This window comes from Streptopelia decaocto (genome assembly GCF_964273445.1).
Source record: "Streptopelia decaocto genome assembly, chromosome: 15".
NCBI classification, from domain to species: Eukaryota; Metazoa; Chordata; class Aves; order Columbiformes; family Columbidae; genus Streptopelia; species Streptopelia decaocto.
Genome location: NC_138670.1, coordinates 1,692,221 through 1,719,135, shown reverse-complemented (window position 1 = coordinate 1,719,135; position 26,915 = coordinate 1,692,221). Strand labels below are relative to the sequence as shown.

The 26,915-nt window shown below is 43.9% G+C and overlaps 1 protein-coding gene across 2 annotated transcripts in view; it reads left to right on the top strand.

Moving 5' to 3' along the window:
* Positions 1-25,027, top strand: part of ADGRD1 (adhesion G protein-coupled receptor D1) — a 116,389-nt gene extending 91,362 nt beyond the window's left edge. For both annotated transcript variants that reach the window (XM_082066518.1, XM_082066517.1), the window contains 5 exons: positions 2,212-2,303; positions 16,763-16,889; positions 18,093-18,134; positions 20,672-20,764; positions 21,426-25,027. In XM_082066518.1, the coding sequence (XP_081922644.1) occupies positions 2,212-2,303; positions 16,763-16,889; positions 18,093-18,134; positions 20,672-20,764; positions 21,426-21,521 (450 nt within the window). In that variant the 3' untranslated portion in view covers positions 21,522-25,027. The remainder of the gene's footprint in view (positions 1-2,211; positions 2,304-16,762; positions 16,890-18,092; positions 18,135-20,671; positions 20,765-21,425) is intronic.
* Positions 25,028-26,915: the final 1,888 nt, after the last annotated feature.

Below are 26,915 nucleotides of genomic sequence, written 5' to 3'. Positions count from 1 at the left end.
TGAGCCCTTTTACTGTTTAAAATTAAATTTCTTCATTATTTTAAAATGAAATTTTTTTTAGTTAACCATCAGGAAAGCATGCGACTTTTTTTAAACAAGGGAGCAGATTATAAGAAATTAAAAATTAAGTATTAATATTAGGAAAGTGCAGGAGTCAGGGATCTGTTACAGATTTCATTTATTATTTATTTTCTTGTGTATTTCCTCTCCAACCTCAGAGTTTTGCTCTGATATTCAGCTCTGACTGGTGTGATTCCACATGCATTACTACAAAGTCACATACACAGAAGTCTAAACTAACTCAGCTGAGTCTATTCCACCTGTAGTTGCTCTGGGACAGCTAAGGGTGGAATCAGGCGTTCCCAAATCATTCTCCCGGGTTTCAACATCGATCTAATTTAATCGATTAGCTGTGTGTGGAAATATATAATACCCAGTAATGATTTCTGATGTGACCCAGCGATGGGCTGCGAGCACGACGACTTGCAATGTTGGTGTGTTACTAACGATGGCGAGATCAGGACTGGAAAACTCAGTTCTAACTCCCTGTACTGTTGCCTGAAACTGAAGTGGAGCCTAAAATAGTCTGTGGTTTTAGAGGGAAGCTGGTCAATGGATGTAATTAAGGCAATGTGTTCTCTCCTTTGCTTCGCTCAGTTCCTGTGTGCTGCCAAGCCTTTTCTTGGCTGGGATGCAACGCACCGCGTCTGAAGGTTTTACACGTGGGGTTTTTGCACCGCACTAAAGAAGAGACAAAGATCTCATGAGATTTGGAGGAAATCTAGGTGACAAGTGAAAAATAGAAACTGTATACAGTTCCCTAACCTAAGTGTTTATTCGCCTAGTTTGAACATTCTGATATAGGCTAAAGCACAAAGAGAGTTTAATCAACTAAGTGTTCTCCTCTTCAAGTCATCGGCAAAGTTTTTATGTCAGATGCCAAATAAATCATTGGAGGAGCAATTCAGGGGCTTTATTTTGGTTTCTCATTATAAGAGCAGTGGAAATACCTCCATGCTTTACTTACTGACACATTAACAAAGGAAGACATTAGTAGCTAATATGTTTATTTAGGCTGGATGAGATTAATTTCGCAAGATACCTAAGCAAAAAATGTCAAGTGGTTTGGGAAATTTAAATATAGAACTTTGGGGCTTGAGTGTAATGGCTCATTGCTAATTTTACTTGTATCCGAGTTTTGATCAGCAGCGAGATCACAGTATTTCCTTTTAATCTTCTAAAAGTCTTACTGATGGACCCTGGAAAGGACATAGTGACGCTGACTGCGCAAGAGGAGCAGCTTTTGAAATTTCCATTTTAGACAAATCCAAAATACCTAGGAAATTAATTTCCAATTTAATTTATTTTATATAAAGAAATTAAAATGCAGCTAGAAATGCTGAGCAGATTGTGCTTTAGAAAACCATCTAATTGATCTTCTTTGAGACGATCTTGCCCGTGCTGTTGTCACGAGCAGAGCGCAGGGTTCATGGCCGGCTGGAGAATCTGCAAGATTCTGAGTATTCATTTGCTGGTGCATATCATTCACACCTTTCACTGGCTTTGTAAGACGCAGGAAATCTGGGATTTCAAGAATAAGGTTTCTTCTTTCATCTTTCCTTCTTTCTTCACCTGTGACTCCAGAGCAGACTCTCCTTTGTTAGACATTTTCAGTGTCAGGCTTTTCAAGATTCCTTACTTTGATTGTACTGACGTTTCTGCAGGGCCTGCCATCAAACACAGCAGGGCTTTAAAGAACAGAGTTCAGGCTTAACATATTTTCCTCATCGCTGTTTTAAAATAATCTTGTCCTTAAATTGCAAGCAGAATTTGGTAAGAACCAGGAATCGTGAAGTCTGGCCGGAAAGTTGCTTTCAGAATTCTGTGCACATGCAAACACAAAACCAAAGAGCTGGTAGCAGGTGATTAGGGTAGTTATTGGTGCCGGAGGGATCCTGAGCACTTCTTTAGCTCTGAAGCAATGGATCGATCCAGCCTCATCCTCAACAGGCAGGGGCTGTTCCTGAAGGAGAGTACAAGCAAGTTTCCCACTGTGGGGACAGGGAAATCCATTGACCAGGGGCAGACTGTACTAGTTCAAAACTGGAAACCCCTTCTGCCAAATAAACACAACACACAAAGTTCCTATTTCCTATTGCGTTTGTCTGCGCTCGCGTTCCTGACGGAGCCGTGTTCCTCCTCGCTCTGCAGGTCAACATTGGCATCCTCATCGCCGTCACGAGAGTCATCTCGAGAATCAGTGCCGAAAACTACAAGGTCCACGGAGATGCCAATGCCTTCAAGTAAGTTTTTCTCATTCAAGTTATATTATGACAAGTTAGTAATCTCCCACTAGCAATGTTATGTCATAGAGACGTGTCATGGACTTCTCCCAGAACACTGATATCATTCCTTTCTAGTAAAACGCAAAGAATGTCAAAGGTATCATATCATTCTCTTGATAACTCACGGCTCTGAGGCCTCCGGCCCACGGCTGAGCAGAGAATTTAGCGAAGATGCTGTTGTGAGCCGTGATGATATCAGTTGGAAAGTATATTTATTGTTAGAGAGGTGCTAATACTGGAGCGCATTTAGTTTCCCTAAAGATTAAGTTACTTGGCAACGCAAGTGGATATTACCAACAAGGCTTGTTTCTCTTGGCAACAGGCAGCAATAAACTGATGTAATTATTTGGACTAATTGTTTGTGGTTTTCCATATGGCATCAGGTCCTCTCCAGTGCAACTACAGCATATGCATCAGGGCGAGCCAGTGCTCCGCTCCGAAGGCAGCATCCATTGAGCTGCAGGCTTAAAAGCCAAAATAGAAAAAGAAGTGTGAACAAAATGCCTTTTTTTATCCTAAAATTCATTTATTATTCATCTTCCCCGTTCACATTTTCCTCAGAATAAAGGGCAGTACATTATGGGCTGATTGGCCTCTTCAGGTTCAGATGTTGCTCGTCACAATGGAGACACCAGACAGCGTCTTGCTGAACATTTTGTTCTGGTTTGTTTAAAGGAAATAACAATAGTAGCACTCCCAAAATAAAATATGGGAGAAACTGAAGCAGCAGTAGAAAAGAGTAAGTTTATCTGATGCATAAACTGCAAAATACCCAATAATTTAGGGCAAAATGAATATCATTAATCAGCATAGGATCAAAAATGCTAACTAATGAATAACAGACTCCTGTGACAGTCTGAACAATAAGTATTTGGTCATTGTAGGAATTTTTGTATGTGTGCGAAAATAGTCACATTTTTACTGTCTGAACTTTAATTGTGCAAGAGCGGTTTAGTGGTAAGAGCTGAGAAAAAAATTGTCATTAGCTCCTATTTATTACTTTAATTTTATTTAAGGATAAGCTTTTTGCATTGTTTTTTGAAGCATATTGAACATATGAATGGAATATGAGCTGTTCCACTTTGCTGCGAATGATTATATTTGAACCTTTTATTAGATGATTAGGTGTTGACTCTCAGCAAAATAATTTCGGGTCATAATTCGGCTGCTGCTTTCTGAGAGCGGTTTGCAACCAGGGGACAAATTTTGCACCAAAATGCTAATCTGAATATTTTAGTTTATAGAATTCTGAACCAAATACCTTGAAACATTTAAATGTATATATACGACATTAGTTTGCATTATCCGCTCCTTTTGACTGGCCCCTCTTTTAGGGAAATAATTAATCATACATTTGAGTTGAAGCATATGAGCAGTCTCTCTAAGCTTAATGCAATTAAAGCAGATTAGTTTAATGGAATTGCTCACGTGCTTGAAAAGGCACGTGATTACATTTCTGAGTTATGGACCATTCGAACTCTTTTTCTTACTTATTTCTGCCGCATGTAAAGCCTTAATTCCACTCAGTGCCTTCATTAACTGTTATTAGGACCTAAATACCTTTTTTCTTGCTGTCCTACCCCTTCAAAGTCTCATTGTTGTGCTTACTGGGGAAGTTACTTCTCTGTTACGTTGAGAAAAGATATCAAATGTGACAGCGGGTTAGAAAGGTGCACATTCCATCGCCCATGGGGAGAACTCTGCCCTGGTTAAGCCTGTCGCAAGTACTCGTTTGATTACAGGAGTTACCTGGCTCCTGGATTACTTGAGTTAAAGCATGATACAGTTCTCAAAGATCTTAGTTTTGCACTAAGACTAGTATTAATTGTAATAGAGGGAGGAATGCCAAGCGCATCTCTGCTGCAGGAATGGTAGGCTGAGTCTAGAAGCAAAGGTGCCCTGCTGAGCCACAGCACCGTGCTGCCCCAGCCTCTCCATTTGCACGTATATTGTCCAGAAGAAACAGTTTAATTAGTTGTTCTTGAAAAAAACGCTCAAGTCCAACTCTTACCGAATACTTTCTCACTGCTTACTCTGAAATGGTCCGATGAGTTGGAAAAATTGCTATTATTTTTTAAAAGTGCGCACTTCAGCGGGCGGTGAAGCAGAAGTGATAGCGATCATCATCATCCATGGAGAAAGCAATTACCACAAAATCAGGAAGGTTTCTTAGCTTTTTGCCCCAGTCTTGCTTTCATTTTACTAATTTTCTTTGTTCCTGAAAGCTCAGTCCTCAGTAAAATAATAAAACAGCTTCTTAATTCTCTATTGGGTGAGGGGAAATAATTTCTTCTGATTAGTTAAATTAATGACTAAAAATTGGAACAAATGGCAGTAGTTGCCGCGCACGGGAGCAGAAGAGGGCTTCAAGGAAAGCTCCTGTAAGCTCTTGTATTAGTTCACTCCACTTTTTTAATATAGCATAAACCACTTTGGATTAAACAGAAAACAGAGTGCGTAGGTTTAATGCAAAGCCATTCCTTACTTTGGTTATTCGAAAAAAAATAAGCTGTACAGAGAGATTTTCCCTTTGACAGATACAAATCCAAGAGAGTTGTCCCCCAGCAGCTCGTGCTGCCGCAGACATCTGTATGTTTAACCGTGTAATTGACCGTTCCAAAGCACTTTGCAAAGCCATCTATTACATCCCCGCACGCCGAACGCACCGTGGCGAGCTGCTCATCCGTTTAATCAGCGATCCGCTCCGTGCCACGACTCTGCATCAGTATTTTACGTTGTTTATAAACACGCCGCCCGCCTTGCAGCCCCGTCACCTTTTGTCTCCACACCAGCCCCCCCGTTCCTGCGGGGAGCTTTGCTGCTTTAACATCAGCCATTATTCTGCAAGATATGGTGTATTTGTTCCATTTTGTTCCTGTGATTCCTTTCCTGTCTCCTGTCATTTGGTGCCCAAAGACTTCTCTTTCTAAGGGTTATTTGCTGCTGTTCATTTTCACAGACTGTACTTGTCCATCACAGCACCTGCTTGAAGCTCTCATGAGAGCTCTGCTGCCAACGGAGATATCATCCTCTCCTTCCATAACTAAATTCCACCCCTTTGTGGTGCCATTAGACATTTTTCCCCCTTCCAAGAGGGGTGAGGAGCAAGTTACAATGCAAACTCTTCAGGAAGTCTACAGGGTTTAAAAATGCACAGAACTAGAAAACGCTTTCTGGGCAGCAGAAGCTGCAGTGCAACCCTCCGAGAAACAGGGTCCCGGCTTTTGTGTGCGATGTTGGAAAGGAGCTTTTCCCGCTTGCTGAAGAGCCGTGGGGCAGAAAGAGCCGTGCCCAGGCCAGACCTGCTGCAGCGATCCCTTTTCTTACCGTTTCTGATCGGGTGTGAGGAATCGCGTTCATTGAACGTGGCTTCAAACAGCGTGGGTGATGCACCTCATGGAAGCGCTCGGAAGGAGGAGGGTTGGCTGGCAATAAAGGAAATAATTAAAATGAAAGTATTAAGCAATGACAATTAGTGAGCTGAAGTGCTACTGCCAATAATAATGTCTTCAACCTAATTAAATTTTTGGCTCATTGAATATGACAAATACAAATGCAGTTTGGGTATCTCCTTATTAGACTCGGAGGTTTAGACTAAAAATACATGGGTTTGTATGTTGCCAATGAGAGTATTAATGAGGAAGTGCTAATCTTTTAGGAACTATAAGGACGGTAACGGCAGCGCTTGCTTTAGCGCAGATGCACTGGAAAAGGCTCCAGGTCCTGTTGAATTGTTAAGGCACATTTCAGGCACATTTGGGGCGAGTAATAAAAGCTCTAAAGTATGTAAAACATAACTGCAGGGAGCAGGCTACCCTGCAAACCACAGAACGAGGGAGAACAGTCATGGGCTTAAACTGATGGCAAAGTCAAATATCTCTAAGCTGCCAATAGTGGGAAGGGGACTGGTCGCCCAGAGAGGTGCTGAGCTCCTGTCTTTGAACAGCTTGACAAGTGGTCGCACTGCTGATCCTGTCCTGTAGCCGAGCTGGACAAGACGACACTGTGAGTCCTTCCGCAGCTTATTGTTTTCTTGGTCATTTCTGAGCCCAAATCGTCCTTTGCGGGAATTGTTTCCAGTCTGCCGTTTCTCCTTAAACAGGATTTACTGCTCCAGGGTGACCAGGGCAGCTGAGCGTTGGCTCCAGAGGAACAAGCAGCTCTGATGCTCGTGTGCATGTTTCTTTCTTGTATGAGGAAGGACAGTGAGATTTGCAGTTGAAGATGTCACTGCTATTGCAGGGGATGTGGGACTAGATGACCTTTAATGGTCCCTTCCAACCGAAACTATTCTGTGATTTTATGATACTGTGATATAGATACAAAATATACTAGGAAAGCTTGATATTTAAGAGGTGCTAGATTTTCTGAGGATAAGGATATAATGTTTTTCATTAGACGTGCTCAGGCATGTTTGTTTTCTGAATGTCAGGACAGAACGAGGTTTAGTAAAACTTGGTTGTGAAATGCCTATGATGAAACCTTGCTCTGAGCACAACATAATCAGAAATGGAAGGGAACGGGATGAGAGAAGGGACCGCACCAAGCCACCCTTTGGCTATTTCTCATCTTCCGTGTCTAGAAGCCTATGTTGTACGTATTGAACTGCACTTGAATCAATTCCTTGCTTGCGTCGTGTCCCTGCAGAGGCCGGCAGCGCTCGCTGCAGGGGGAACCTGTTCTCTGCAGGAGCTGGAGGGTGTGCTGCGTTCAGATGGGGCCTCCCGAAGTCAGATCAGGATTTACGTGGCGTTTAATGAGAACAAACCTCTCTGCTGGCCCCGTGCCCAAGGTTGCAGCTTTTGTGGTGTCAGGGTAGCAGCGCACACAGGAGCCAGGTCAAAGATGTTGTTAGCGAGATGATATTGTGACATACGGGAACGCTGAAGGTGTGGGGTCATCCTCCCTCCTCCAGGCATCTAAAGAACAGTATGTGGTCTTTACGTTAGAATTATAACAACAGAAAGTCTCAGCTTTTGAAAATCTACAGTGAAAAAGAGCTTTGATGTTCACAGCCCTTTGTTTTAAAATTTGCCTAATTGTTTTTAGGTTCCAACCTTTTAAGATCGATTCTGGGCCATGCGAATAATGGCAGGAGGTGGCAGTGTTGAGAGTCACGGCTTTACACCTTGAACCAGAGCAACAATTAAATGTTGGTCGTTCAGCACAAAAATAGTACAATTCACTGTGAGCAGCAATAACTTCAAGTGTTCGCCTGAACTGCTGCGTTTACATCCTTGGCCCAATTTATTATCCTAGAACTCTATGTCAGCTTGATGCAGAATAATAAGACAAATATTATAGTTATGCCATCGCATAAAGTAAACGCTTATGTAAACACGCAGCTCGCGCAGAGCTCCGAGCAGCCTTGTAAATCACTGCTCGGTCTGACACAGATTTACCTAAGTGTGAGTTACACCTTTTCCTCACAATAAAAGCAAATAAGGAAAAATAAATTAATAAATTTAAGTAAATAACAATAAGCAAAAAACATGGGTACCTGTGGCAAAGGCCCTATTTTAGAATCACAAGTGATTTTTAACTTTTAGATACTCTCTTCAGGTAAGTAATAAAATGCCATTAACTATAGAAATACTACAGGTGTTTTAGAAACAGAAATTGAAAATTATGCCCAGTTCTTTTCAATTGAAAAAGATGTGAGGCAGAAACATATATTTTAGTGAAGGAAACGGAATAAAAAGCACTTTTATTTTGGAACAATATTGGAAATAATCAAAAAGGCAGTTAAGTGGGATGATGACTGAAGGCAGGAGAATGTCAGGAACAGTGAGATGTTCGAAGTGCGCTCTGTATCGTCCCATGAAGAGCCACGTTCTTTAACTCCACTGGGTTTATCATCCCCAGTGTGGCTTCTCCAGGCGCCCTCCCAAGTTAGTTGCCTTATTTTAATAAAGATATTAAAAAACTAGGGAATATCTGAATACAGTAACAGAACAAAGAAGCCTTGGGTGTTCCCATGTGAGTAGAGAGTCATGATTCAGATTACCCATTCAGAAAATTAAGCAGCAGTAAGACAGACATCAATATGCACCGAGCCTCATAAAGGAGCTTGTTATGCAATATTGTCTGAGCCCTCTGTACAGAACAGGGGAATCAGCAAATCCTCAGCTTAGAAATTAGAATAAATGACCACAGAGTCTTTTTTTTTTCTGTAATATATACGGAACCACAAGCGTACCCAATACTTGTTACATTTTACTAAAGCAAAGGGCTTGAGGTGGTAGCAAAAAGCCAAAAGGGGCTCAGGCAGAAGCGCTGGCATTGGTGGCTGTTGCTTGGCTCCTTTAATCCCAGCTTAACAGGCAATGGAGCTCTGGCGCAGAGCTGCACGGCCGAGCGCCGGCTGCACTTGTGTCGTGCTCCGGAGCAGCAGCACCGGCAGATCTCAGCATCCAGCAGCAAAGCGGTGCCATTGCAGTTGTACTTCAGCAATTCTTCTTTTCTCCCCTTACGTACACTTGAGACAGGCGATCGAGCGAGTGTATGGCTATTTATTTGCCACGACTGCAGTTAAAGCTCATATGAGCCATTACACGGAAAATTACTTTTCTTTCTCCGCTTGTGTGCCTGACCTTGATGGCTTTGCTGTTCACAGGTACCGTTGCCATGGAAATGGGAGAATGGTCTTTCTGTTGATATCATTGCATAATTGAGGGTCACTGAGAATGTTTAGGTTGAAAGATCATTTTCAGAGTTCAGCTCCTCAGGGGGCGAATGTTATTCAACAGAAATTTTGTGTATGGGCAGATGTGATTCTTGCTTTGCCACCCTCAATTAAACTATGAGCCCTACTGACTTCACGCTTAGAGCACAAATATTTGGCAAATGTGCAGATTTCCGATGAACCCCATTTCTTCGAGGCTGTGAGGACTACCCAGCTCTGGGGTCCATTGCTGAACAGTGGTGACCGGCTGTGGAATTGCTCTTGACCACTTTGAATTGTGTGTAAAACACAATCGCTTCCACTGGTAAAAGCCTTTGGGGATGGAAATTTGAGTCTCTTTGGGGTGTAGGTGGCTCAGAAGTTTTTCCCCAATAGCTGCTCTTAAAAAGCCTGACTTTTCCACAAGGGCAGTTTAAGGACGGACGAATAGGAGCCCGTCCTTCTGTGGACATTGACAACAGTTTCTTTTCCTGCAAACCGATATACTCAAAACCTGTCCCATTTTTGACAGGCCACATTTTCTAGATTACTAATAATTTTTGTTGCTTCCTTTCAGTCTTAAAAAACCCCCAGTTTTGTGTATTAAATGAAGCTAGCTCCATCTTAACAGCTGATACTGTGCTTTGGGCAACTCTTGAAATGTCTGGGGAAAGAAAAGGCCCCATCCACATTAGCTGCTGGTCTGGCAAACCAAACCCATGTACGCTGCCACACCGGCCCCTTTGCCTTTATTTGACATAGATTTTGGAAAGGTCTGCCTACCCTTCCTGGCTCTGAGCAGGTCTACACTGTCGATACAGCCTTTCTGCTTCCCTGCGTCTCCTTCTGAACAAGCTGTGCCCTTTCAGATCAGTATTCCAGTCAGGTGGGTTCTTCCCTCAAATCTCCTGTTCTGTAAGAAAAAGCGAATGCTATGAGGTCCTTCTCATAACTTCTGTAATTTGACAATCCCTCTTTATTAGCACTGGCTCTGTCATCCCGGTTTACTGCCGGGAAAACAAAGCTTTTCACCGCATGAGATAATAACTATAAAAAAGATTCAGATGGCTGTAAATAGCACAATAGGACTAATTTTCAGTATATTGTTTCAAGATGACTTGCAGAGATTTAGCCAATTAAGAATAGTAAGCGTTGGGTTAATATAGATTCATGCCTCACACCGACAAGAGACCCAGGGCCGGTCTGTGCAGAAAGCTGCCGGGAGATGGAAAAGTCCCGCATTGGGAGCTTTGAAAGTGAATTTAAAAATGGAGACTGTAGCGGGAGAAATAATGAATTTAATTGGAAAAAATCACCTGGCACCCACAGGCAGGATTTAGCCCTGGGGGACATTTCTAGTGCCTTGTCCTTGGAAGGGACAGGTACTGAGTATCTTGAGAATAAGCTGTTGTGACAAGTTCCTTCTCGCGGCCGAGTCCAGCGCAGAGCTCGCACCAGGTCCGGTTAGACGGGGGAAGGCTGAAGGAACGTCTGTTTTCACATATGCAGAGTGCCAGGTGCAGCCCAGGTTAGATTATTGTATTAATATGTTACTCCTACAACTAACTTTATGGTCATATTTGGCAATTAATTATTTGATATCTTCATCTGGCCTAGAAACAGAAATAATGCCGTAACGGTTTTCAGCCCAGGACTAGCTCAGGGCTAACGGTCCACGGCTAAACCCAAACCCTCCCGCGTAGCTTTGCTGTGTGGTTGTGAGGACAGAGCGCTGCTCTTTTTGCTCTTCTCTGGAGATCCTGCTCGGTAAGTGCCACCTGAAAAACAAGAGGGCTGGTCCAACTTCAGGAACAAACTCACCCTTAATAACAGCGATATAAAAAGGACATGACCCATTAGAACACAGCGATTTATGTTCTTTTCAAAACAACAAATTAATCCCTCCAGACTTCCCGCTCAAACTGCTTTTGTGAGACTATTAAGGAACCCCTGAAGTGGAAGTGGGTAATATCTTCTTGTCTTTTTTTTCCTTTAAAGTAATGCCAGAACCAGCTTTAAGGAAGATCCAAACAGAGGAAGAAATAGGAAAGTGAATGGTTTGTGTTCAAGAAGTCCATAAATCTCCACTGCTGCAAGGAGCAAGGCTTGCTCTTTTCCTCTTGAATTGCTTCCATTTTCCACATGCTCTCTGAGAACTTGATTATTTTGGCTTCTGGCCATGGTCGTCAATACCAACCGCTGGGAAATTTGTTCTGTCACCCATTGTCCGGGTGTCCCAAAAAACTGTTTCAGCAGCCACATTTTTTGGTACTCCCAAAAGATTTAACATGTGACTGCAACAAAGTCAACCCTTTAGTTTACCTGCGTTTTAAAGAAATGCACCATTGATAGTGAATTTGTAATAGTGATTGGACACACAATCCCTGGTGAGGTGCTGCAGTCAGTGCTGCCAGCCCTGGAACCGCCTTCCCAGCGTTACAGTTCTGAAGGTCCCTCCATTTCTGGTCACGGCCATAGTCGTGTCAGGCTTGCTGGGGGTTCAAGGATTTCGGTCCCTGCTCCACTGAATATTTAATATAAAATAAGAAATACTAATCCCCTTCTTTCTCAGGGAGCACCCCCTGACTAGCCCATGGAGTACCCCTTCTCTTTCTGACCTAGGCAATATTTTATTATTGAAGGTAAATGGAGCAGGTCCAATAGGTGAGAGTGAGCATCAAGCAGGGACTCAAAATGCTCTTCTGGAACAAAAGGCAACTGCGGTCCCTTGGGCAGGAGAGGGATCTGAGCCCTGACCTCCCACCTTCTGGGCAGATACTGTAGATCCTAAAGGCAGCTTTAGCTTTGGGGAAGACTTATGAGAAATGTCACTGCTTTAGGAGCATCTTCCTTCTTGTGAGGGTCTGTGAGAGGGCTGGGTATTGCACACCAGGTGGAACAGAATGGGAGCAATGCCACCCCCGTCCCCCCCACCTGAGCATGACCACCCTCCATTTAGTTGCTGTTGCAGCCTAGATTTATTGTCTTTTCATAAATACGGCAGTTTTGACGAGCAGCATCTTCCCTGGATTATAACCGGCACCCACCAGAAAGCAATGATCTGAAGTGTCTGTAAATATCTCGTACTCAGTTTCACAGCATCACTTTGAAAGGGCAAATAACATCTGGGAAAATGGGAAATGGCACCTGCAGTTACCAGTGGTTTTGCCTTCTTATTTTTATTTTTTAATTTATTGTAGCTGTGCCTAGAAATCACCCGAGCTTAGGCTGGCAACTGTGTATGCGCTAATTAAAAGACATCCCTTCTGCCATCAGCCTGATTGTCTCTATAAGCAAGACAATGCGTAGGAGGAATAAAAGGTGCGTGTCTGTTTGCAGGAGTTCATGAGCTACTGCTCAGAATTAAAACGCGTGTTTGTTCTTTCCGAGAGGAGAGCTCTGCCCGTTGGATCGAGGTGTCCAGCAGAGTTCAGAGATTAATTTCATTTTGATAAAAAGACCCAGGCACCTGCTCTCCATATCGCTTGATGCGGCGTGCGCAGCAAATTGGTTGCTAAGCCTGAAGGGGGCCGGAGGGATGCGACTTCTCAGCCCATGCTCTGCTGAGCTGCTCACACCCCCCGCGGCCTCTTACCCCATGAGACCCGCTTGTTTTTTATTGAGGAGTGAAAGGGACCTTGGTCCTGCAGACTCCAAATGATATCAGTGGCTTTGGATCAGCCCCGAAGACTCTCGCGGATGTTTTCATTTCTGCTCGCTGCCAGGTTTGCTTGAAAACAAGAGTTGTTATCAGCGTTCTTCCATTTCTCTGTTTGATGTTGGTGGCACCTCACCTCCTAAATTGCTTAGTGCTGGTTTGGCTCCTTGGAGAGGGAGGTGGCAGAGGGACGCGTGTGCTCAGAGGGACCGTCCGTCCCCAGCGGCGGGACAGACGGACAGCAGACGCGGTGTGTGTGCTCAGAGGGACCGTCCGTCCCCAGCGGCGGGACAGACGGACAGCAGACGCGGTGTGTGTGCTCAGAGGGACCGTCCGTCCCCAGCGGCGGGACAGACGGACAGCAGACACGGTGTGTGTGCTCAGAGGGACCGTCCGTCCCCAGCGGCGGGACAGACGGACAGCAGACGCGGTGTGTGTGCTCAGAGGGACCGTCCGTCCCCAGCGGCGGGACAGACGGACAGCAGACGCGGTGTGTGCGCTCCGAGCGCTGCCCGACGTGCAGGAGAAACATTCTAATTCCTGCCCAGAATTGGTGCGTGTGGTTCCCAGCTAAAGGAACCTCTGCCAGCATTGGTCTGCAGTGTTAGTCACAGCTTTGGGGATTTATTTGTTTTTATATAAGGATATGGCTGACAGAGGCTAGCAAAGAGTTCAGGAAACGAGAGAAATTCCAGTTAATAGGCCTGTTTGTCAGAGTAACAATTTTGGTGAATCGTGAAGGATTTTTGCTTTTTTTAGACGGTGTTTCCTCCAATTATTATATAGTCTTGGCTTATGGGTCTGAATTTAGTTCTTACTTCAGGAGGCATCATGACTGGAAAGTGCACGTCAGAAGTCTTAAAAGGATTAGTGCTCTACATATAACTACTAAAGTTGATTTGTGAATTAGGGGTCCCCGTCGCAGAAGTAATCAAGTTTTCTTTCTGCAAGCAGTGAAATTCCTTTCTTGTAGCTGTCAGTGCGGTCGTTCTGCATTGGGGTAAGATATCGACACTGGCAACGGCAGAAACAGGCAGAGATTAAATAAGAGGAAAGCAGCAATCTCCATTGAGTAGAGCTGTTCCAGACCAATTGCAAATACAATAAAACTATAAGGCCCGACCCTGCTCTTGGAAAAATGCTCCTTCAGTAGCAGTGCAACGATTTTATATGATGTTGGTAATGAAAATACGTCTTGGAGGTGCTGCAACCTGCACTTCTTGCACAACAGGACTTCAATACAGTGATAATTATCCAGCTCAGAAAACCTCCCTTCTCTGCTGATTGCTGAGCGCACACTTGAGGATCCCAGCTGGTGTGAAGCTCTGCTTACAGTCTGGGTAAGAAATACACTGACGTGAATGCTGAAACAAAACCAGCCAACCAAAGCCAGCTGGAGAAATGTGTAGCGGAAGATCCCTAGTGAACAACGTTTACCGTTCAGGAATCAAACTGTAGGAACAGGTAAAGGGAAGAAAAATACTTCAACAGGAGGTTGAAAGGGTGAGTGCATGTGAAATGGGCAGCTTGATTAGCAACTAATGAATAAAGCTCACGCTGCTCTTGCAAGAACCATCGGGAACATTTTCCAAGGACTCTGGTCCCCCCAGCAATGGGACTGAGACCCGAGAGCCGAGGTGAGCGGGGCCGCGGGTGGACGAACCAGCAGTGGACCAGAGCAGCCTCTGCCATCAGGTTACACCGGGCAGCTCTGGTGGGACCCGCCGCCTGCTCTGTGCGAGACAGGAATCTCACTCAATAGGCACCAACCCAAACGCAATCAGGCTCTACCCAAGCGGTTCTCGGTGCTCCAGAGTCTTCACAGCCCGGCTGGAGACGTCGGTTGTGCCGGGGCAGAGGGAGCAACAACCTGAGCCAAAGATGCGTACTTTCAAACAATATATTGGCAAAAGGAAACGGCAGAAAGAAGGAAACAAATCTTTTGTGCTGCTTTTGCTTTGTTCCGGATTAATCAGTTTCAGGACTGACCATTCATAGTCTATAGGTGCAGAGAAACAGAAAGTTCACCCAACTTAATGCCATTAGGCTGCTGAAAAGTAATATCTGAGCTTTTAGAAGTGTATGTCAGAAACAGGCTGTTCTGTTGCTGCTCATTTCGAAGGCCAGAGCATGAGAAGGGGCACGTGGGAGGAAATGAGAGAGTCCTTTATAAAGCAATGACCATTCGCTTTTCTGCCCCGTTAGGGCGCAAGGATTGTTCCTTCATGTCCCCGATTCCATAGACACTATAAAGCTCAAATGCTGGCGTTGCAGTCCAAGCCATGCAGTATTGCTTCTCCAAAACCAACACGTATTTCATCGTGCTCTATATCTTAGTGTACTAGAACTAATCTACTAAAATATTCATGTAGCAAAGAAAAATGGGAATAAAAAAAATAAAGTATGCAGAGTGTGTCAGAATTAATGTGCCCAGTGGAACATTAACTTTTGTATTCCTAAGGGTTTTTTTAAGCTTGCCACCTTAATGGTGTGTTCTGACACAGCATTTTGCATTTAGTGTATTCCTTTTTTAAAGTTCAAAGACAAAATGAAATAAGGATGGGAAGGGGTGGGGGAAGAGGACCAGGAACAATAGAGCTGAGTCCTTCCCTTGGTGAGTAAAGCTCATAAACACCTTGAACCGACAATTTCATACATCAGATGAGGTTCAGGGCAGGTAGGCATGGAAACTATGCACTAATTAGAAAAAAAAAACAAAGATTGAATGAGATTTAAGTGATATATGTGCAGAGCTGACCCCTAGATAGTCTGAAATGGATTTCACCCCCTCATGGCTCCTCTTCTAAATGGATGTGCATGAAACATCATTGACTTTGCATGAAAAACCCCACGTCTGTATTTTAATTTTTCACTATGTGTTTGTGCCGCGCATGTGCTGAACTCCGTGCTGAACAGTGAGCAGCATTGCTAACAGGCTCCCGAAAATCCACACAGTAAGAGGGATTTGAAAACATTGAAATCTAGTCTCTTACTCTGCCCCAACGGCAAATTATAGATGAAGCTTCTTATGCTTAGACTTGAAAAGGAAGAATGAAAATTCATTTTTGGCAAGAAGCCAGCTGAGGAAAACGATGTTCCAAACGGCACATTTGATAGAAATGGAGAGTGTGAGAAGAGAAGAGCAAAGGGGGGTTTGTAGCGAGGGCAGTTTTACAAGCGCAGCTGCGTTGTGCGCACTGATCACCTACAACGCCGGGTTAGACAGGACACCTAAAGCACCCTGCGGTCCCAGTGTAGCCCGTTCGCCTGTCACGGGGAGACCCCACAGTCAGTTTTAGGTGGACAACAAGGTCCAAACCAGACTTTATTCTGGCTGGAACAGTCCAGCCAATGAACCAACCAAACAGGGTTTATACAATGAGTTAGCGCTATGCCAACATAAAATACAGGTTTGTATATCGGTTGAGGAGATTATCGGGGTGCAGCAAAATAGCTTTGGCTATTCCTTTATTTTCTGGCTGAACAAACTCTTTGCAGAATTGAATTGAATTGTGCAGAAATATTCATGGCCGGGGACATAAAGATACGAATCAATACAGAAAAGAAAAAAAAGCCAAACCAACAATATTCTAGATTCTTCCCCATCCCAGCTTTTCAGTAAACCTGAAGGCAGAGCGACACTTCTACATTTGCTTTTAATCAAGGCTATAACGAAGCGTGTGCTCAGGTCACTAAGACAAATAAGGTGTCTCTACGTTTAATTAAAAGATTTCTTCATTAAATCGTGCTGTACAAAATTCTGATTTGTTTCATGTTTGCTGTAATTACAAGTGCTCTCTTGTCGCGCAGCTCTGTGCATGAACCTGAACTTTAATCCGCACCAGGAGGTCAAAGGCACACGTAGGACATTAATCGCCCTAAACCAACTTTCCCTCTGGTTCTATCCCATGCAATAGTGAATTTCTGTTGTCCCCGGTGTCCCAGATGTGGAATGAGGAATTAAGAGACTTTCCCATTGAGGGAATGTTCTGGGGAGGGGTCACAGACGCTGCCTTCCACGCTGATGAGCTCCCTGGTGCGTGGGTGGAAGTTTAAGTGTCTCACCGTATTTCCTCCTTTCATTTTCTCTTTCAGACTCACAGCTAAAGCTGTCGCTGTTCTCTTACCCATCTTGGGAAGCTCGTGGATCTTTGGGATTTTGGCCGTCAATGCCCATGCCTTAGTATTTCAGTATATATTTGCTGTTTTCAATTCGCTACAAGTAAGTACCTGGTGGGAAAGTTTATGGCTACTGAAATCCCGTAAATGGATCATTAGTAACGTTTTCACAAGCTTGTGTTTATTGGATTTTTTCTGTGTTCCTTCCTCTGCCTTTTAAGTCTGTGCTGACCACAAAGTGCTGGCAATTGTTCAGTCTGTACAAACACAACTTTAATCCCACTCCTCAGTGCTTCCAGTAGCAATAATCAAATAAATGAGACAGCGAGCTTGAGAAATGAAATTCATTCTTCCCGCACCATCTACCACGGGCAGGATTCTTTAACAGAGATAACAGGATGATTTTTCAGTGTCAGTTTGAGGCTCCGTTACTGAGACTAAATGAACGCGAGCAGCAGTTTGTGTTGAGGTGCAGCAGAAGGGGCAAAGCGGGTTGGTTCTGCAGGAACCAGCTCGTGCCTCTCACAGGCCGCACTCAGTCCCGTCCTCTAAAGACACCGATCCAGAAAAACAGCTCTTGCCAAGAAGGAATTGAAGCATCTGCTTTAAGTGGATGTTCCAGTAGAGGCATAAATAGGTGTGTTAAAATTCTGTCCTGAATAATGATTACAAGGTGGGGGGAAATGAACTCTTGTAAATCCTTTATTCTCAGGAACAATTAGCACTATGGTCACAGCAAGAGGGCAACAGAGTTCTCCCCGTAAGCTGATAAAGTTCCAATTTCCATCCAAAATAAAAACATAAGTTGGGCTGAGTAGTCCCCGAAAGAAAATAAAATTGTTTTGGAAGGGAAAGGAGATGAGACCTTTTCACCTTCTATTGGACAAGAAGCAAAATTCTGTTGTTAAAGCGTTCCTAATGCTAATAGCTCTGTTTGCTAATGTACAAGTATTGATCTGGCGTTTCCCCAAGGAGATTTACATCTGGCTTTATCTTTACAAGCACAGACAAGGAGTTCTCTTGTTCTCATGAGAACAGAATTCCTGCTGCTTTCCAGCCAGGTTTTCCTCCTTTCGCACCCCAAAGTTTCCGAGTTGCTGTTTACAGGAGAAGATCCGGACAAGCCCCATAGGAACGGAATGCTGCAGGTTTCCCCCATTCAACACGGGCACAATTCGGGCTGCTCTTCGATATTTATAGATCTCCAGCTGCTCCATGCCTGCTTTACACAATACCGCGAGAAATACATCATGTATTCCATTTATCACAGTCAGCCTTCAGCCTTCTCCATTTTATCTGTTTTCAGGGATTTTTCATGTTCCTGTTCCACTGCCTTCTGAATTCAGAGGTAGGTAACCGAGCGGTGTTAACAAAGCTGCCATTACCTAGTTCAAGTCATGTGAGTACAAAGAAAGAAAACACTTTCTCCATCGCCTGCTATGCCACTGGTTTATTTTTGCCTTTCAATTAATACATGACTGTTAGTGACTGTGACTTGCGGAATTTTGACCTATGCTTGATGTTTATTTTATTTAACATGAGAAAGATGTTTTTTTTCGTTTTGGTTGTTTGGTTTTTGACTATATATATATATATATAAGAGAAGCGGCTCAGGCCCCAGGGCAGCAGCCCTCCCCAGGCATGGGCCATGCTGCCGGGGGGTGATGCTGCAATAGCAGGAGCGGGACTCCCTCTGCCTTGGTTACATCTGCAGCTGCAGAGAGGAAAAGAAACGTTATTCTCAGCAAAACCTACTTTTGGAAGTTGCTCTTGCAATCTTTAATGGGAAACCAAACAGACTAGAACATATTCCAGGTATTTTCCTTGGCGGGTAGTTCAGGTTTCCAGACGCACCTTTTCGCATTGAAGCTGTACAGAGCAACGGGATAAAGCCAAAGCAAAGGAGATGTAAATGGGGTTTGTGGAGACCTCGTGTGCCGAGCCCGGCGTTTGCAGCATCCCCTGCTCGTGGCGACCACAGAAAGTCTCAGCAGCACTATGAGTGAGCGTGAAACCTTCCCGTTCTCCCCCCGCTGTTCTGGATGGTGCTGAGCAGCTCTGCCCCACACCTGCTGCTCTTTCCTATGCAACAATAGCACCCCAGCTCTTCCACAGAGACGTTATTATTTATTAATATTTGCCAACCTATTCAGTCTTAGAGCATTGATATGATCTTTGCTACAATCCGTTTGGAGAGTCGGGATTGACTCTGAAATGCTTGATCTTTATTGAAATCAATTAAAGTCAGCAGGCGGGTTAAGGGTAAGGAGGACAACTGGTTCTTTCTTCCGCTCTCCTCCAGGCTCAGAAAGCTTTCTTCCTGCTGCCAGCCTTCAGACATTTGTCTTACATCAAATACAAATATTTGAATTGCTCCTTTTTTTCTAAGTCTCATGAGAAACTAAATTCAGAAACTTTTCGGAATATCTATCCTCAGAAACCAGTTCATATAGAGCTAATGTGAATGTCACTTTTGGAGAGCAGGTCTTGTTGGCTCCATCGTACGCTGTGCATATCTAAAATACCTCTTCAGCTAAACTGCAGGAATTGTTGAGTATTTCATTCTTACCGTAGAAGTAAAACTCAGATACTGTGAAGGGAAATCTGCACATATTGCCAAGTGGTTGGGTAAAAAAAGAGCTTTATTCCCAGCGCCCCTGGACAAGAAATACACATTATGAAGAACACAGGAGAGTGGATTTGACAGGGACCTGAGCAGCCTTTCCCCAGCACAGGTTTAATGCTCAGTCATGCCATCAAAGCCCCTTGCTCTGTCGCAGCAATCTGGCTCCATGTCTCACCACTTTAAATCCTGGTTCTCATCTTTCTTACTGTAGCTACAGCTTATTCTTGTCTTAGCTACCACATGTATAAAAAGTAGATAATTCCCTTCCTCTCCACGGGAAAAGGACTTACCCTGTCTTCCCCCAGTCTCCTCTTTTGATCAGGCATCCAGAGCTTCTTGTAATATGAGTTTTCTCGCCCTGTGCTCACCCTCTCTGCCTCGCCAGGGCTGTCTCAGCTGGCCCGATTGTCCTGGGGTGCTGGACACCGCACTGTACCCGAGGCCAGGGCAGGATGGGGAGGAGGGATTAGTTTGTGTATTTACTTCACAGGCTACGCTTGTCCTGACGAGATGTTCTTTACCACAAAATCACAATACTGGTCGATCACTTCCAGCCAGTGACCCTCGATAAATCTCACCCGCTTGCCTACAGAATGACTGCCTCGCCATCTTTATGCAGCTGATCATTTTCACTTTGGTGCAGAATCTTCCTGCATCTATAGGGAATTTCATCCAGCATCTTGACTAATTTCTGTTTCCACGGGCTGGCAGCTGGTTTCCATGTGTGGGCTTGTGCTGGGTGAGCTGCAGGGAGGGCCGGGCGAGCCGGGGGCTGTATGTTCCCTTACACAACGTGAAACTGTCCTAGTGAGCTGCTGAAAATCAGGATAATGGCACCTCATGCAATCTTTCAAACCAGGGCTGCAAATGTATGTGCATGTGCCCTTCAGCCCTCTGGGTTTTTTGCTTTTGTTATTTCTTATTTTTAACAAGCAGAATGGTAATGCAGTCCCACCTTGGGCATCGAGGATAATGCTGCTAACATGAGAGTGTTGCCAATGAAATGAGGCATAAGTGAGGCTATAAAATACTGTCTGTTTAAAGCATGGGCACTTGAAAAGTGAAGTTAAAATTTAAAATAAGACCATAAATATAACAAAAAATGTAGGGGTGGATTGTTTCTTGCTTTTTAGTACAGTGATGTTCGTGTGGAGAAAAGATAGTGGGGAAAGGATTGTAGGCTGCACCTGTGAGAATGAACACGACTTTTGCAAAGGAAATCTTCTACCTGCTTTCATTTTTTTTATTATTTCCCAAAGGTCAGAGCTGCCTTTAAGCACAAAACCAAAGTCTGGTCCCTCACCAGCAGCTCGACCCGCAACATCAACGTGAAACCCTTCCATTCAGACATTGTAAGTAGCCCTCCTGGTTTTTTTCCTTTCCCTATTGTACTTGCAAGTGTTCCACATTAAATTCTGTTGGAGAGAACAGGACACAGGAGACATGTGGGTATTTTTAGTACCTGGTGTGAACAGGTATTAAGTTGCAGCTACAGCGTCTGTTTTGAAAGCGGAGGACAAAGTTCTGCTTTCTGATAAACTATCAAATAAAAGTAAGCAAAGGTTTATGAACTCCGGAGTATGATTCGATGAGACCATTCCCACCAGTTGTCATGGATTTCCTATTACACATCCCAGCAGCATTTTGGCAATGGATTTGTCTGACCATGATGGCTTTTTGATAGGGCACTTTTACACTTCAGCCCGAGGAGTAAACTCTAAAATAAATCAATGCTTGAATATGCTTTTCTTCCTCTCCTTAAATTGTCTTGAAGCAAAAGACATTTGTTTTTGTAAAGAACCAGCCTTCTGAAGTGATAGGTATTATTACGTGATTGCTGCCAATCGCCTTATATCCCGGCTATAACTGTTTAAAAATCCTTTATGGCATGTGCTCTCAGGACTCTGTGACAACACTGCAATGGAAATAGAGCTTTCAAGCTTTTATTTCATCCAGACAGGAGTGGTTTAGCAAAATACATCAATCTATTTTCCGTATCATTTTGTTTTCCAGATGACTGGGACCAGGCCGGCCACAACCCCCACCAAGCTCAACACCTGGGACAAGAGCAGCAACTCAGGCAACCGCGTTGATTTATCAGCCGTGTGACAGCAGCACCGGCTTCCCCTGGAAACCGAGCCGCCCAGGACCTGACGCAGCGTCCACCGTTGGTCTCCTCTCTTCTCACCGTTCATACCAGCAGAAAACTGCTTTTTAATCACTGCCTAAGAACTTGGAAATTGCCATATTGGGGTTTTTTTGAGTAAATAGCCCTCATTCGCTTGCCTTCGAAACCGTAACACATTCTACCACTTGGCCATTAGCAATATCTGTAAAACTAACTAGCACAAATATACACTGGATGGTTTTGTCAGCAACGATGAAAACGCTAGGGACGCAGAAAGGGCAATAAGCTATCGGAATCATTCCAGCTCCCGGCACCGAGAGGCAACGAACCGCTGGAAAGATGGACTTTTATGCTCTAAAATAACATTCTTCCCATTGTGACGTTGTAATGGGGCTATTCTGGTCTTGCTGTGTGCTCTCTGTTTACATTTATTACTTACAGATCCAATTATCAAAGTGAAACCTATTCAAAATACATAGCATGGTGATTAATTGAGATGCTACGAGGAAGCCAGAACTGGAGGGAGAAGCGGGTTCCAGCTACTCGGGTCCCGTGGGATCAGCCAAGGTGACATGCACGTATGTCTCTGTGCACATAAACAGCGTATGTAACAGGTAAAACAGGTACGTGGCCCATTAGTATTTTAGATATTCCTGTTTACATTGTATCTGCAAAAGGCAGAAACAGCCAAGGGTGTCCTATAGCCATCCAAAGCATTGCTATCGCTGATTTGTGTCTGCTGACATATCACAAAGTGTTTGTGCTTTTGGATGCGATCAGCAGCTGCCCATCAAGTGCATGTTGCAAACGCGCTGTAGCTTTTGGAAACCAAAACCTGGCACTGTGACTTATCTTCCTCCTTTTACTGGTCAAACGCAGACACTGAATTCCAGCCTCAAATACATAACACAACGATATACTGTGAAGACAGACAGACTACAAATAAGCCTATGTATTGTTACCTACAGACATCTTTTAAATAGGTCTCTGCAGAGCCTTTTGTGGGTTTAAACTCTGCTCAGCACTTAATAGCTTCTGCTTTAGTACTGCTATGAGTATCTGTAAGGAGAAAAAACCAACACTGTGATTTTTCTTTTGACCAGTGTTCTGTACGTCCTCAGAGCGACGTTTGGAGCGCGGGGGGGTAATCTCAGCTGTGCCCACGATGCACCTTTCCCGCTGGGGGTGAAGCTGAATGTAAAGCTGGGAGGTCGGAGCCCTAAACCTGCGTCTTGCTCCAGGATTTACAGCAGCCGGGGGCTCCGGAGCCCTTTGCAGAGACCAGTCCCCTGGGCAGATGCTGTCGCAGCCGTGTCTGTGCATCCCGGCTCCTCCTGGTTGCCGTCTGGCCGCCAGCCCACGTGTACTGGTTTGCAGGAACCAGCAAGGTAACTGTGTTGGCTTTGCCGACACACCGGGCTATCAAAACACTACAAAAAGAGGCCAACATGCAAATCTTCAGTCTTGTTTTCTGGTGGTTTGGGGTTTTCTCTGTTTGTTTTTCCCCCTTAACTAAAGGTTTGTACTTTCATCAGCTCTCAGACCGTTTCTGGTCCCAGTGAATCTTGCAAGATATCTACTACCGTTTTCCAAGAGAAAAGCTATTTGCACCCTAACGTGCAGGGTGGAAATAATTGTTTATTAGATAGCAAATTTGTAAAAAAAAAAAACAAGATAAAAGTAAATTGATCTTTAGGTAACAGGAAACATTAGTTAATTAGGACTGATTTTAGTGAAGTGCTTCATCCAAAAGAAGCGGAGTTGAAAGTTTAGAAAACAGCAATGCGCTTCATTTTTTATTGATTTAAAGCGAGTTTTCTCCGTGTTCCCTTCCTGCACTAATTAGCAACGATCTGTTCCAGTTTGGGCCAATCTTTTCCAGCTCCTGTGCCAAGACTCGTTGGTACAGTCACCAAACTGAAACCCCACAACGCGCCCCAGTTTGTCTGTGGCTACAAATGGAAACATCCTACAGAAATTCTCTCAGTTTCAGCAGCTAGATGCTGGATTTACGCTTGACCAGAGCAGCACGTGACATACTGCGTATCACAAACATACATGTGTGAAATATATAGGCATCTATGCTTGTGTTTGCTATCGCTAAATAACAAGTTGTTGACAGATAACTCTAAAAGGCAGGTCAGTAAAGGCAAATATCTAAGTGGCTATGTCTTTATTTTGGCTTTTGTACATGGCGTTTCCCGAGCCTTTGCTACGTGGGACTGTCTTCCAGCTGTGCAAACATCTGGGCTGTTCTTGGCCTAAGAATTAGGATGTTTTGGGTTTTTTTTCCCCCCAAAAGACACAGTAGAAGGAGCCCTTGGAATGTATGGAAGAGACTGTAATAGAAGAGTACTGTGACAACAGCCTTCGGTGTTTGTGTTGTGCTCAGACAATGTATTTAAGCATATTTTTTATACTGGAGCGTGTGGGTTTGTGTTGTGGGGGTTTGTGGGGTGGGGGTTTGTGTTGTGGGGGTTTGTGGGGTGGGGGTGTTGTTGTTGTTGGTTTTTTTCTTACACTGTGACCATGGATATAGGTTGAAACCCTTTTTGATCATTCCTCTTCTAGTCATTGCATTATAGCACAAACAGTTCTGTGAATGAGTGATAGGACATATAAACACTTAAAAAAAAAAAAATCTTAATTTTTAAGAGTATTTCCCTCTACAGCGTTTTCATTGCCTGTATTTCCTCCTGTGCTGATGTATATTGGTCACCTATGTCACTACCCGAGGTCCATTTGAAAACACACATGCGGCATACACGTGACAGTACAAAAAACCAGTAGCATAAAGGGCTAAATCTGTTTTTGTCCAGGTATCCCGTGTCTTACAATTGTTCTCCAAAAACAGGAACAGTGTGAAAACGTTTTTGGTTCTGTACTTTGGACTGTGACACAGATGGATCATAAGCTGGGGGAGCATTTCTTATGCTGTATCTACCGAGACCAACGTGGGCAACCTGCGCCCCACACGTTGACTTCTGAACGTTCCGGTGATGAAGAGTTTATCTTGTTGTTGATGTCACACGAGGTCGGGAGCCAGAACGTGTCTGAAATATTAGGCTGGGTATGAGGTTTCTTTCGTTTTTTTATAAACTAGTAAAAAACCGTGAAGTACAAATGTGTTCCATTGCCATCCAAGTCCATTCTTTTTGTTTGATTCAATGTATTTTTGTTGATAGCGAATGCAGCAAATGTACTGAATAAGAAAAGCTCGAATGAATCTTCCAACAATCTCTTCTTGTCCTCAGTCTTTTGAAGCCTGAAAATCGTGCCGTTTATTTATGGGCTTGTATATAGCAGCTTTTGCAGTATTGTTTTTCAGGACAGCATCATTTCATCAGTGGTATGAAATCTTAATTGAATGAGATGTGAGTTTTAAAATAGGTAATGTAGCAAGAATGACTTTGCCAGTAAGTAATAAAATGATTGAGTTTTGTTGGTTTTTTCCTCCAAATAAATAAGAAATCTTAATTTCCTAAAAGGACTTTGTATTTGTTCAAATGATTCTTCTGACGTGGGTTATAAAGAGCAGCGTGGCAATGGTGGCTCTCGGTGGGTACGATAACCCAGCACAGCTCTGTTCAGACCAGGACTCTTGCTCTATGTGTCAGGCGCACACGTAACGTGCAGAAAATATCTTTTGTATTAAAAGTTTATACCCGCAGAATATACTTGAAGAAAGTCATTCCCTCCCCTTTAAAAAAGAGCCTGTTTTATGAAGGATCCCCTGCAGATTCTTCTCCTAACCCAACTATTCCAGCAACCTGGTCAAGGTCAGGTCCTAAGTGAAAAAAAATTACATTTATGGATATGACAAACAGATTGTGTCTCAGACTTAGAGGGGAAACTCGTTCTAACAGATATCTGAATATAGAATTTCATGTGTGACAGGCACACACACACATTTAGATATATACACACACATTTTAGATATATGAATATATATTAAATAAATATATATATGCATCTTTCAGGAGCCTCTTCCCATCACCACACCTGCACCTTTTTCTACGCTGTTTTCTGTGGCTGGGGAAAAAGAATTTGCTGGATAGGAGGGGATGCAGGATTCCCTTCCCATGGCGGTTTGCCCTCGAACCACCGGGGCCGTGTTTGGGATCCTGGGAGCGCAGCCCTGCACACCAAGCTGGGGTTTCGGAAACACTGGGGGTTTGTCATCGCTGTGCTGCGTGACCTTCACAAATAACTTTTGCTAACGATGTGTTTATCCCAGCCGTGAAATGAAGATAAAACTCACAATTGACGAGCAGAGCATTTGTTATCAAACGCTAATGCCACACAATTTGGGCTCTTTCAGCTCTTACTGGCTGCAGTGGTGAGGACTAAAGTGTTGCATGGGGTGACCCCCAACCTTCGCCCTGACCCCCAAACCACCGCGGTACATATTTATGCTCCACATGTCGTGTTACAATGGAAAGCAGCTGTTAATTGCTACAGGATTAGGACAGAGATTTCTCCACTTTACCTTCTTCTAGCAGGTGCAGAACTGTCCTTCTTGTAGTGGCTGCAGAGTCTGATGTCCACACGGAGCATCCTTGCACATCGTATTCGAACTCTATGGCTACAACAGCTTTATCTGAAAATGATAATGTCAATCCAGAAATGTTCCATGTCAAAGAACAAACGCCTCCAAAAGCTCCTGGTCATAGGGGCGCAGATGCCATGTTTCCAAGGTTCAAGCTGCTCTGGTTATGATTCATAGGCTGCCAGCTGCCTCCTCTGCAGAGCGCGCGGATGTGGGGGGACGATGGAAAATAAATAGGAGGGGAACCATGTAATGTAGAATAACCAGGGCAATCCTACCCTGAAATAGTAAAGATTGGAATTTAGATGAGAAAGGTGTTTCATCATCTTTCAATACTCATTACAAAGAAACCTTCCTCCCTTTGTATCCCTCCAAATAATGTAGCAAGGCACACATAAAAGAATGCTTTCTGGCTGTTCTGTGAAAGGGTACGTTTAACATTCATGACAGAATAATAAATTGCATAATTTTTGGCACTGGTTCACATTATGCTCGCCTTTAAAAATATTTTCATTGCATCTATGCTATATTTGGATGACTCTGTGCTATGTCATGGATGATTATTGCTATAATTGCCCTTGTTCACACAATTTTCTTTCTCAATAATCCCATATGTTCTTGGAATGCGGAGGCTATATTTCATCTTGTCAGGGGTGATTACAGTGCTAAATGTACCACTGACACGGGCACGTTCACCAGGTGCTCCCGCACGGCAGAAATATTGAGTCGCAAGGGTGGCTTTTGGGCATCGGTCGGTGCATCTTTACCAAAGGGCTTCACCAGCAGCTCATTTGCTCGGTGATTCCCCACAGAGCAGATCTAGGAC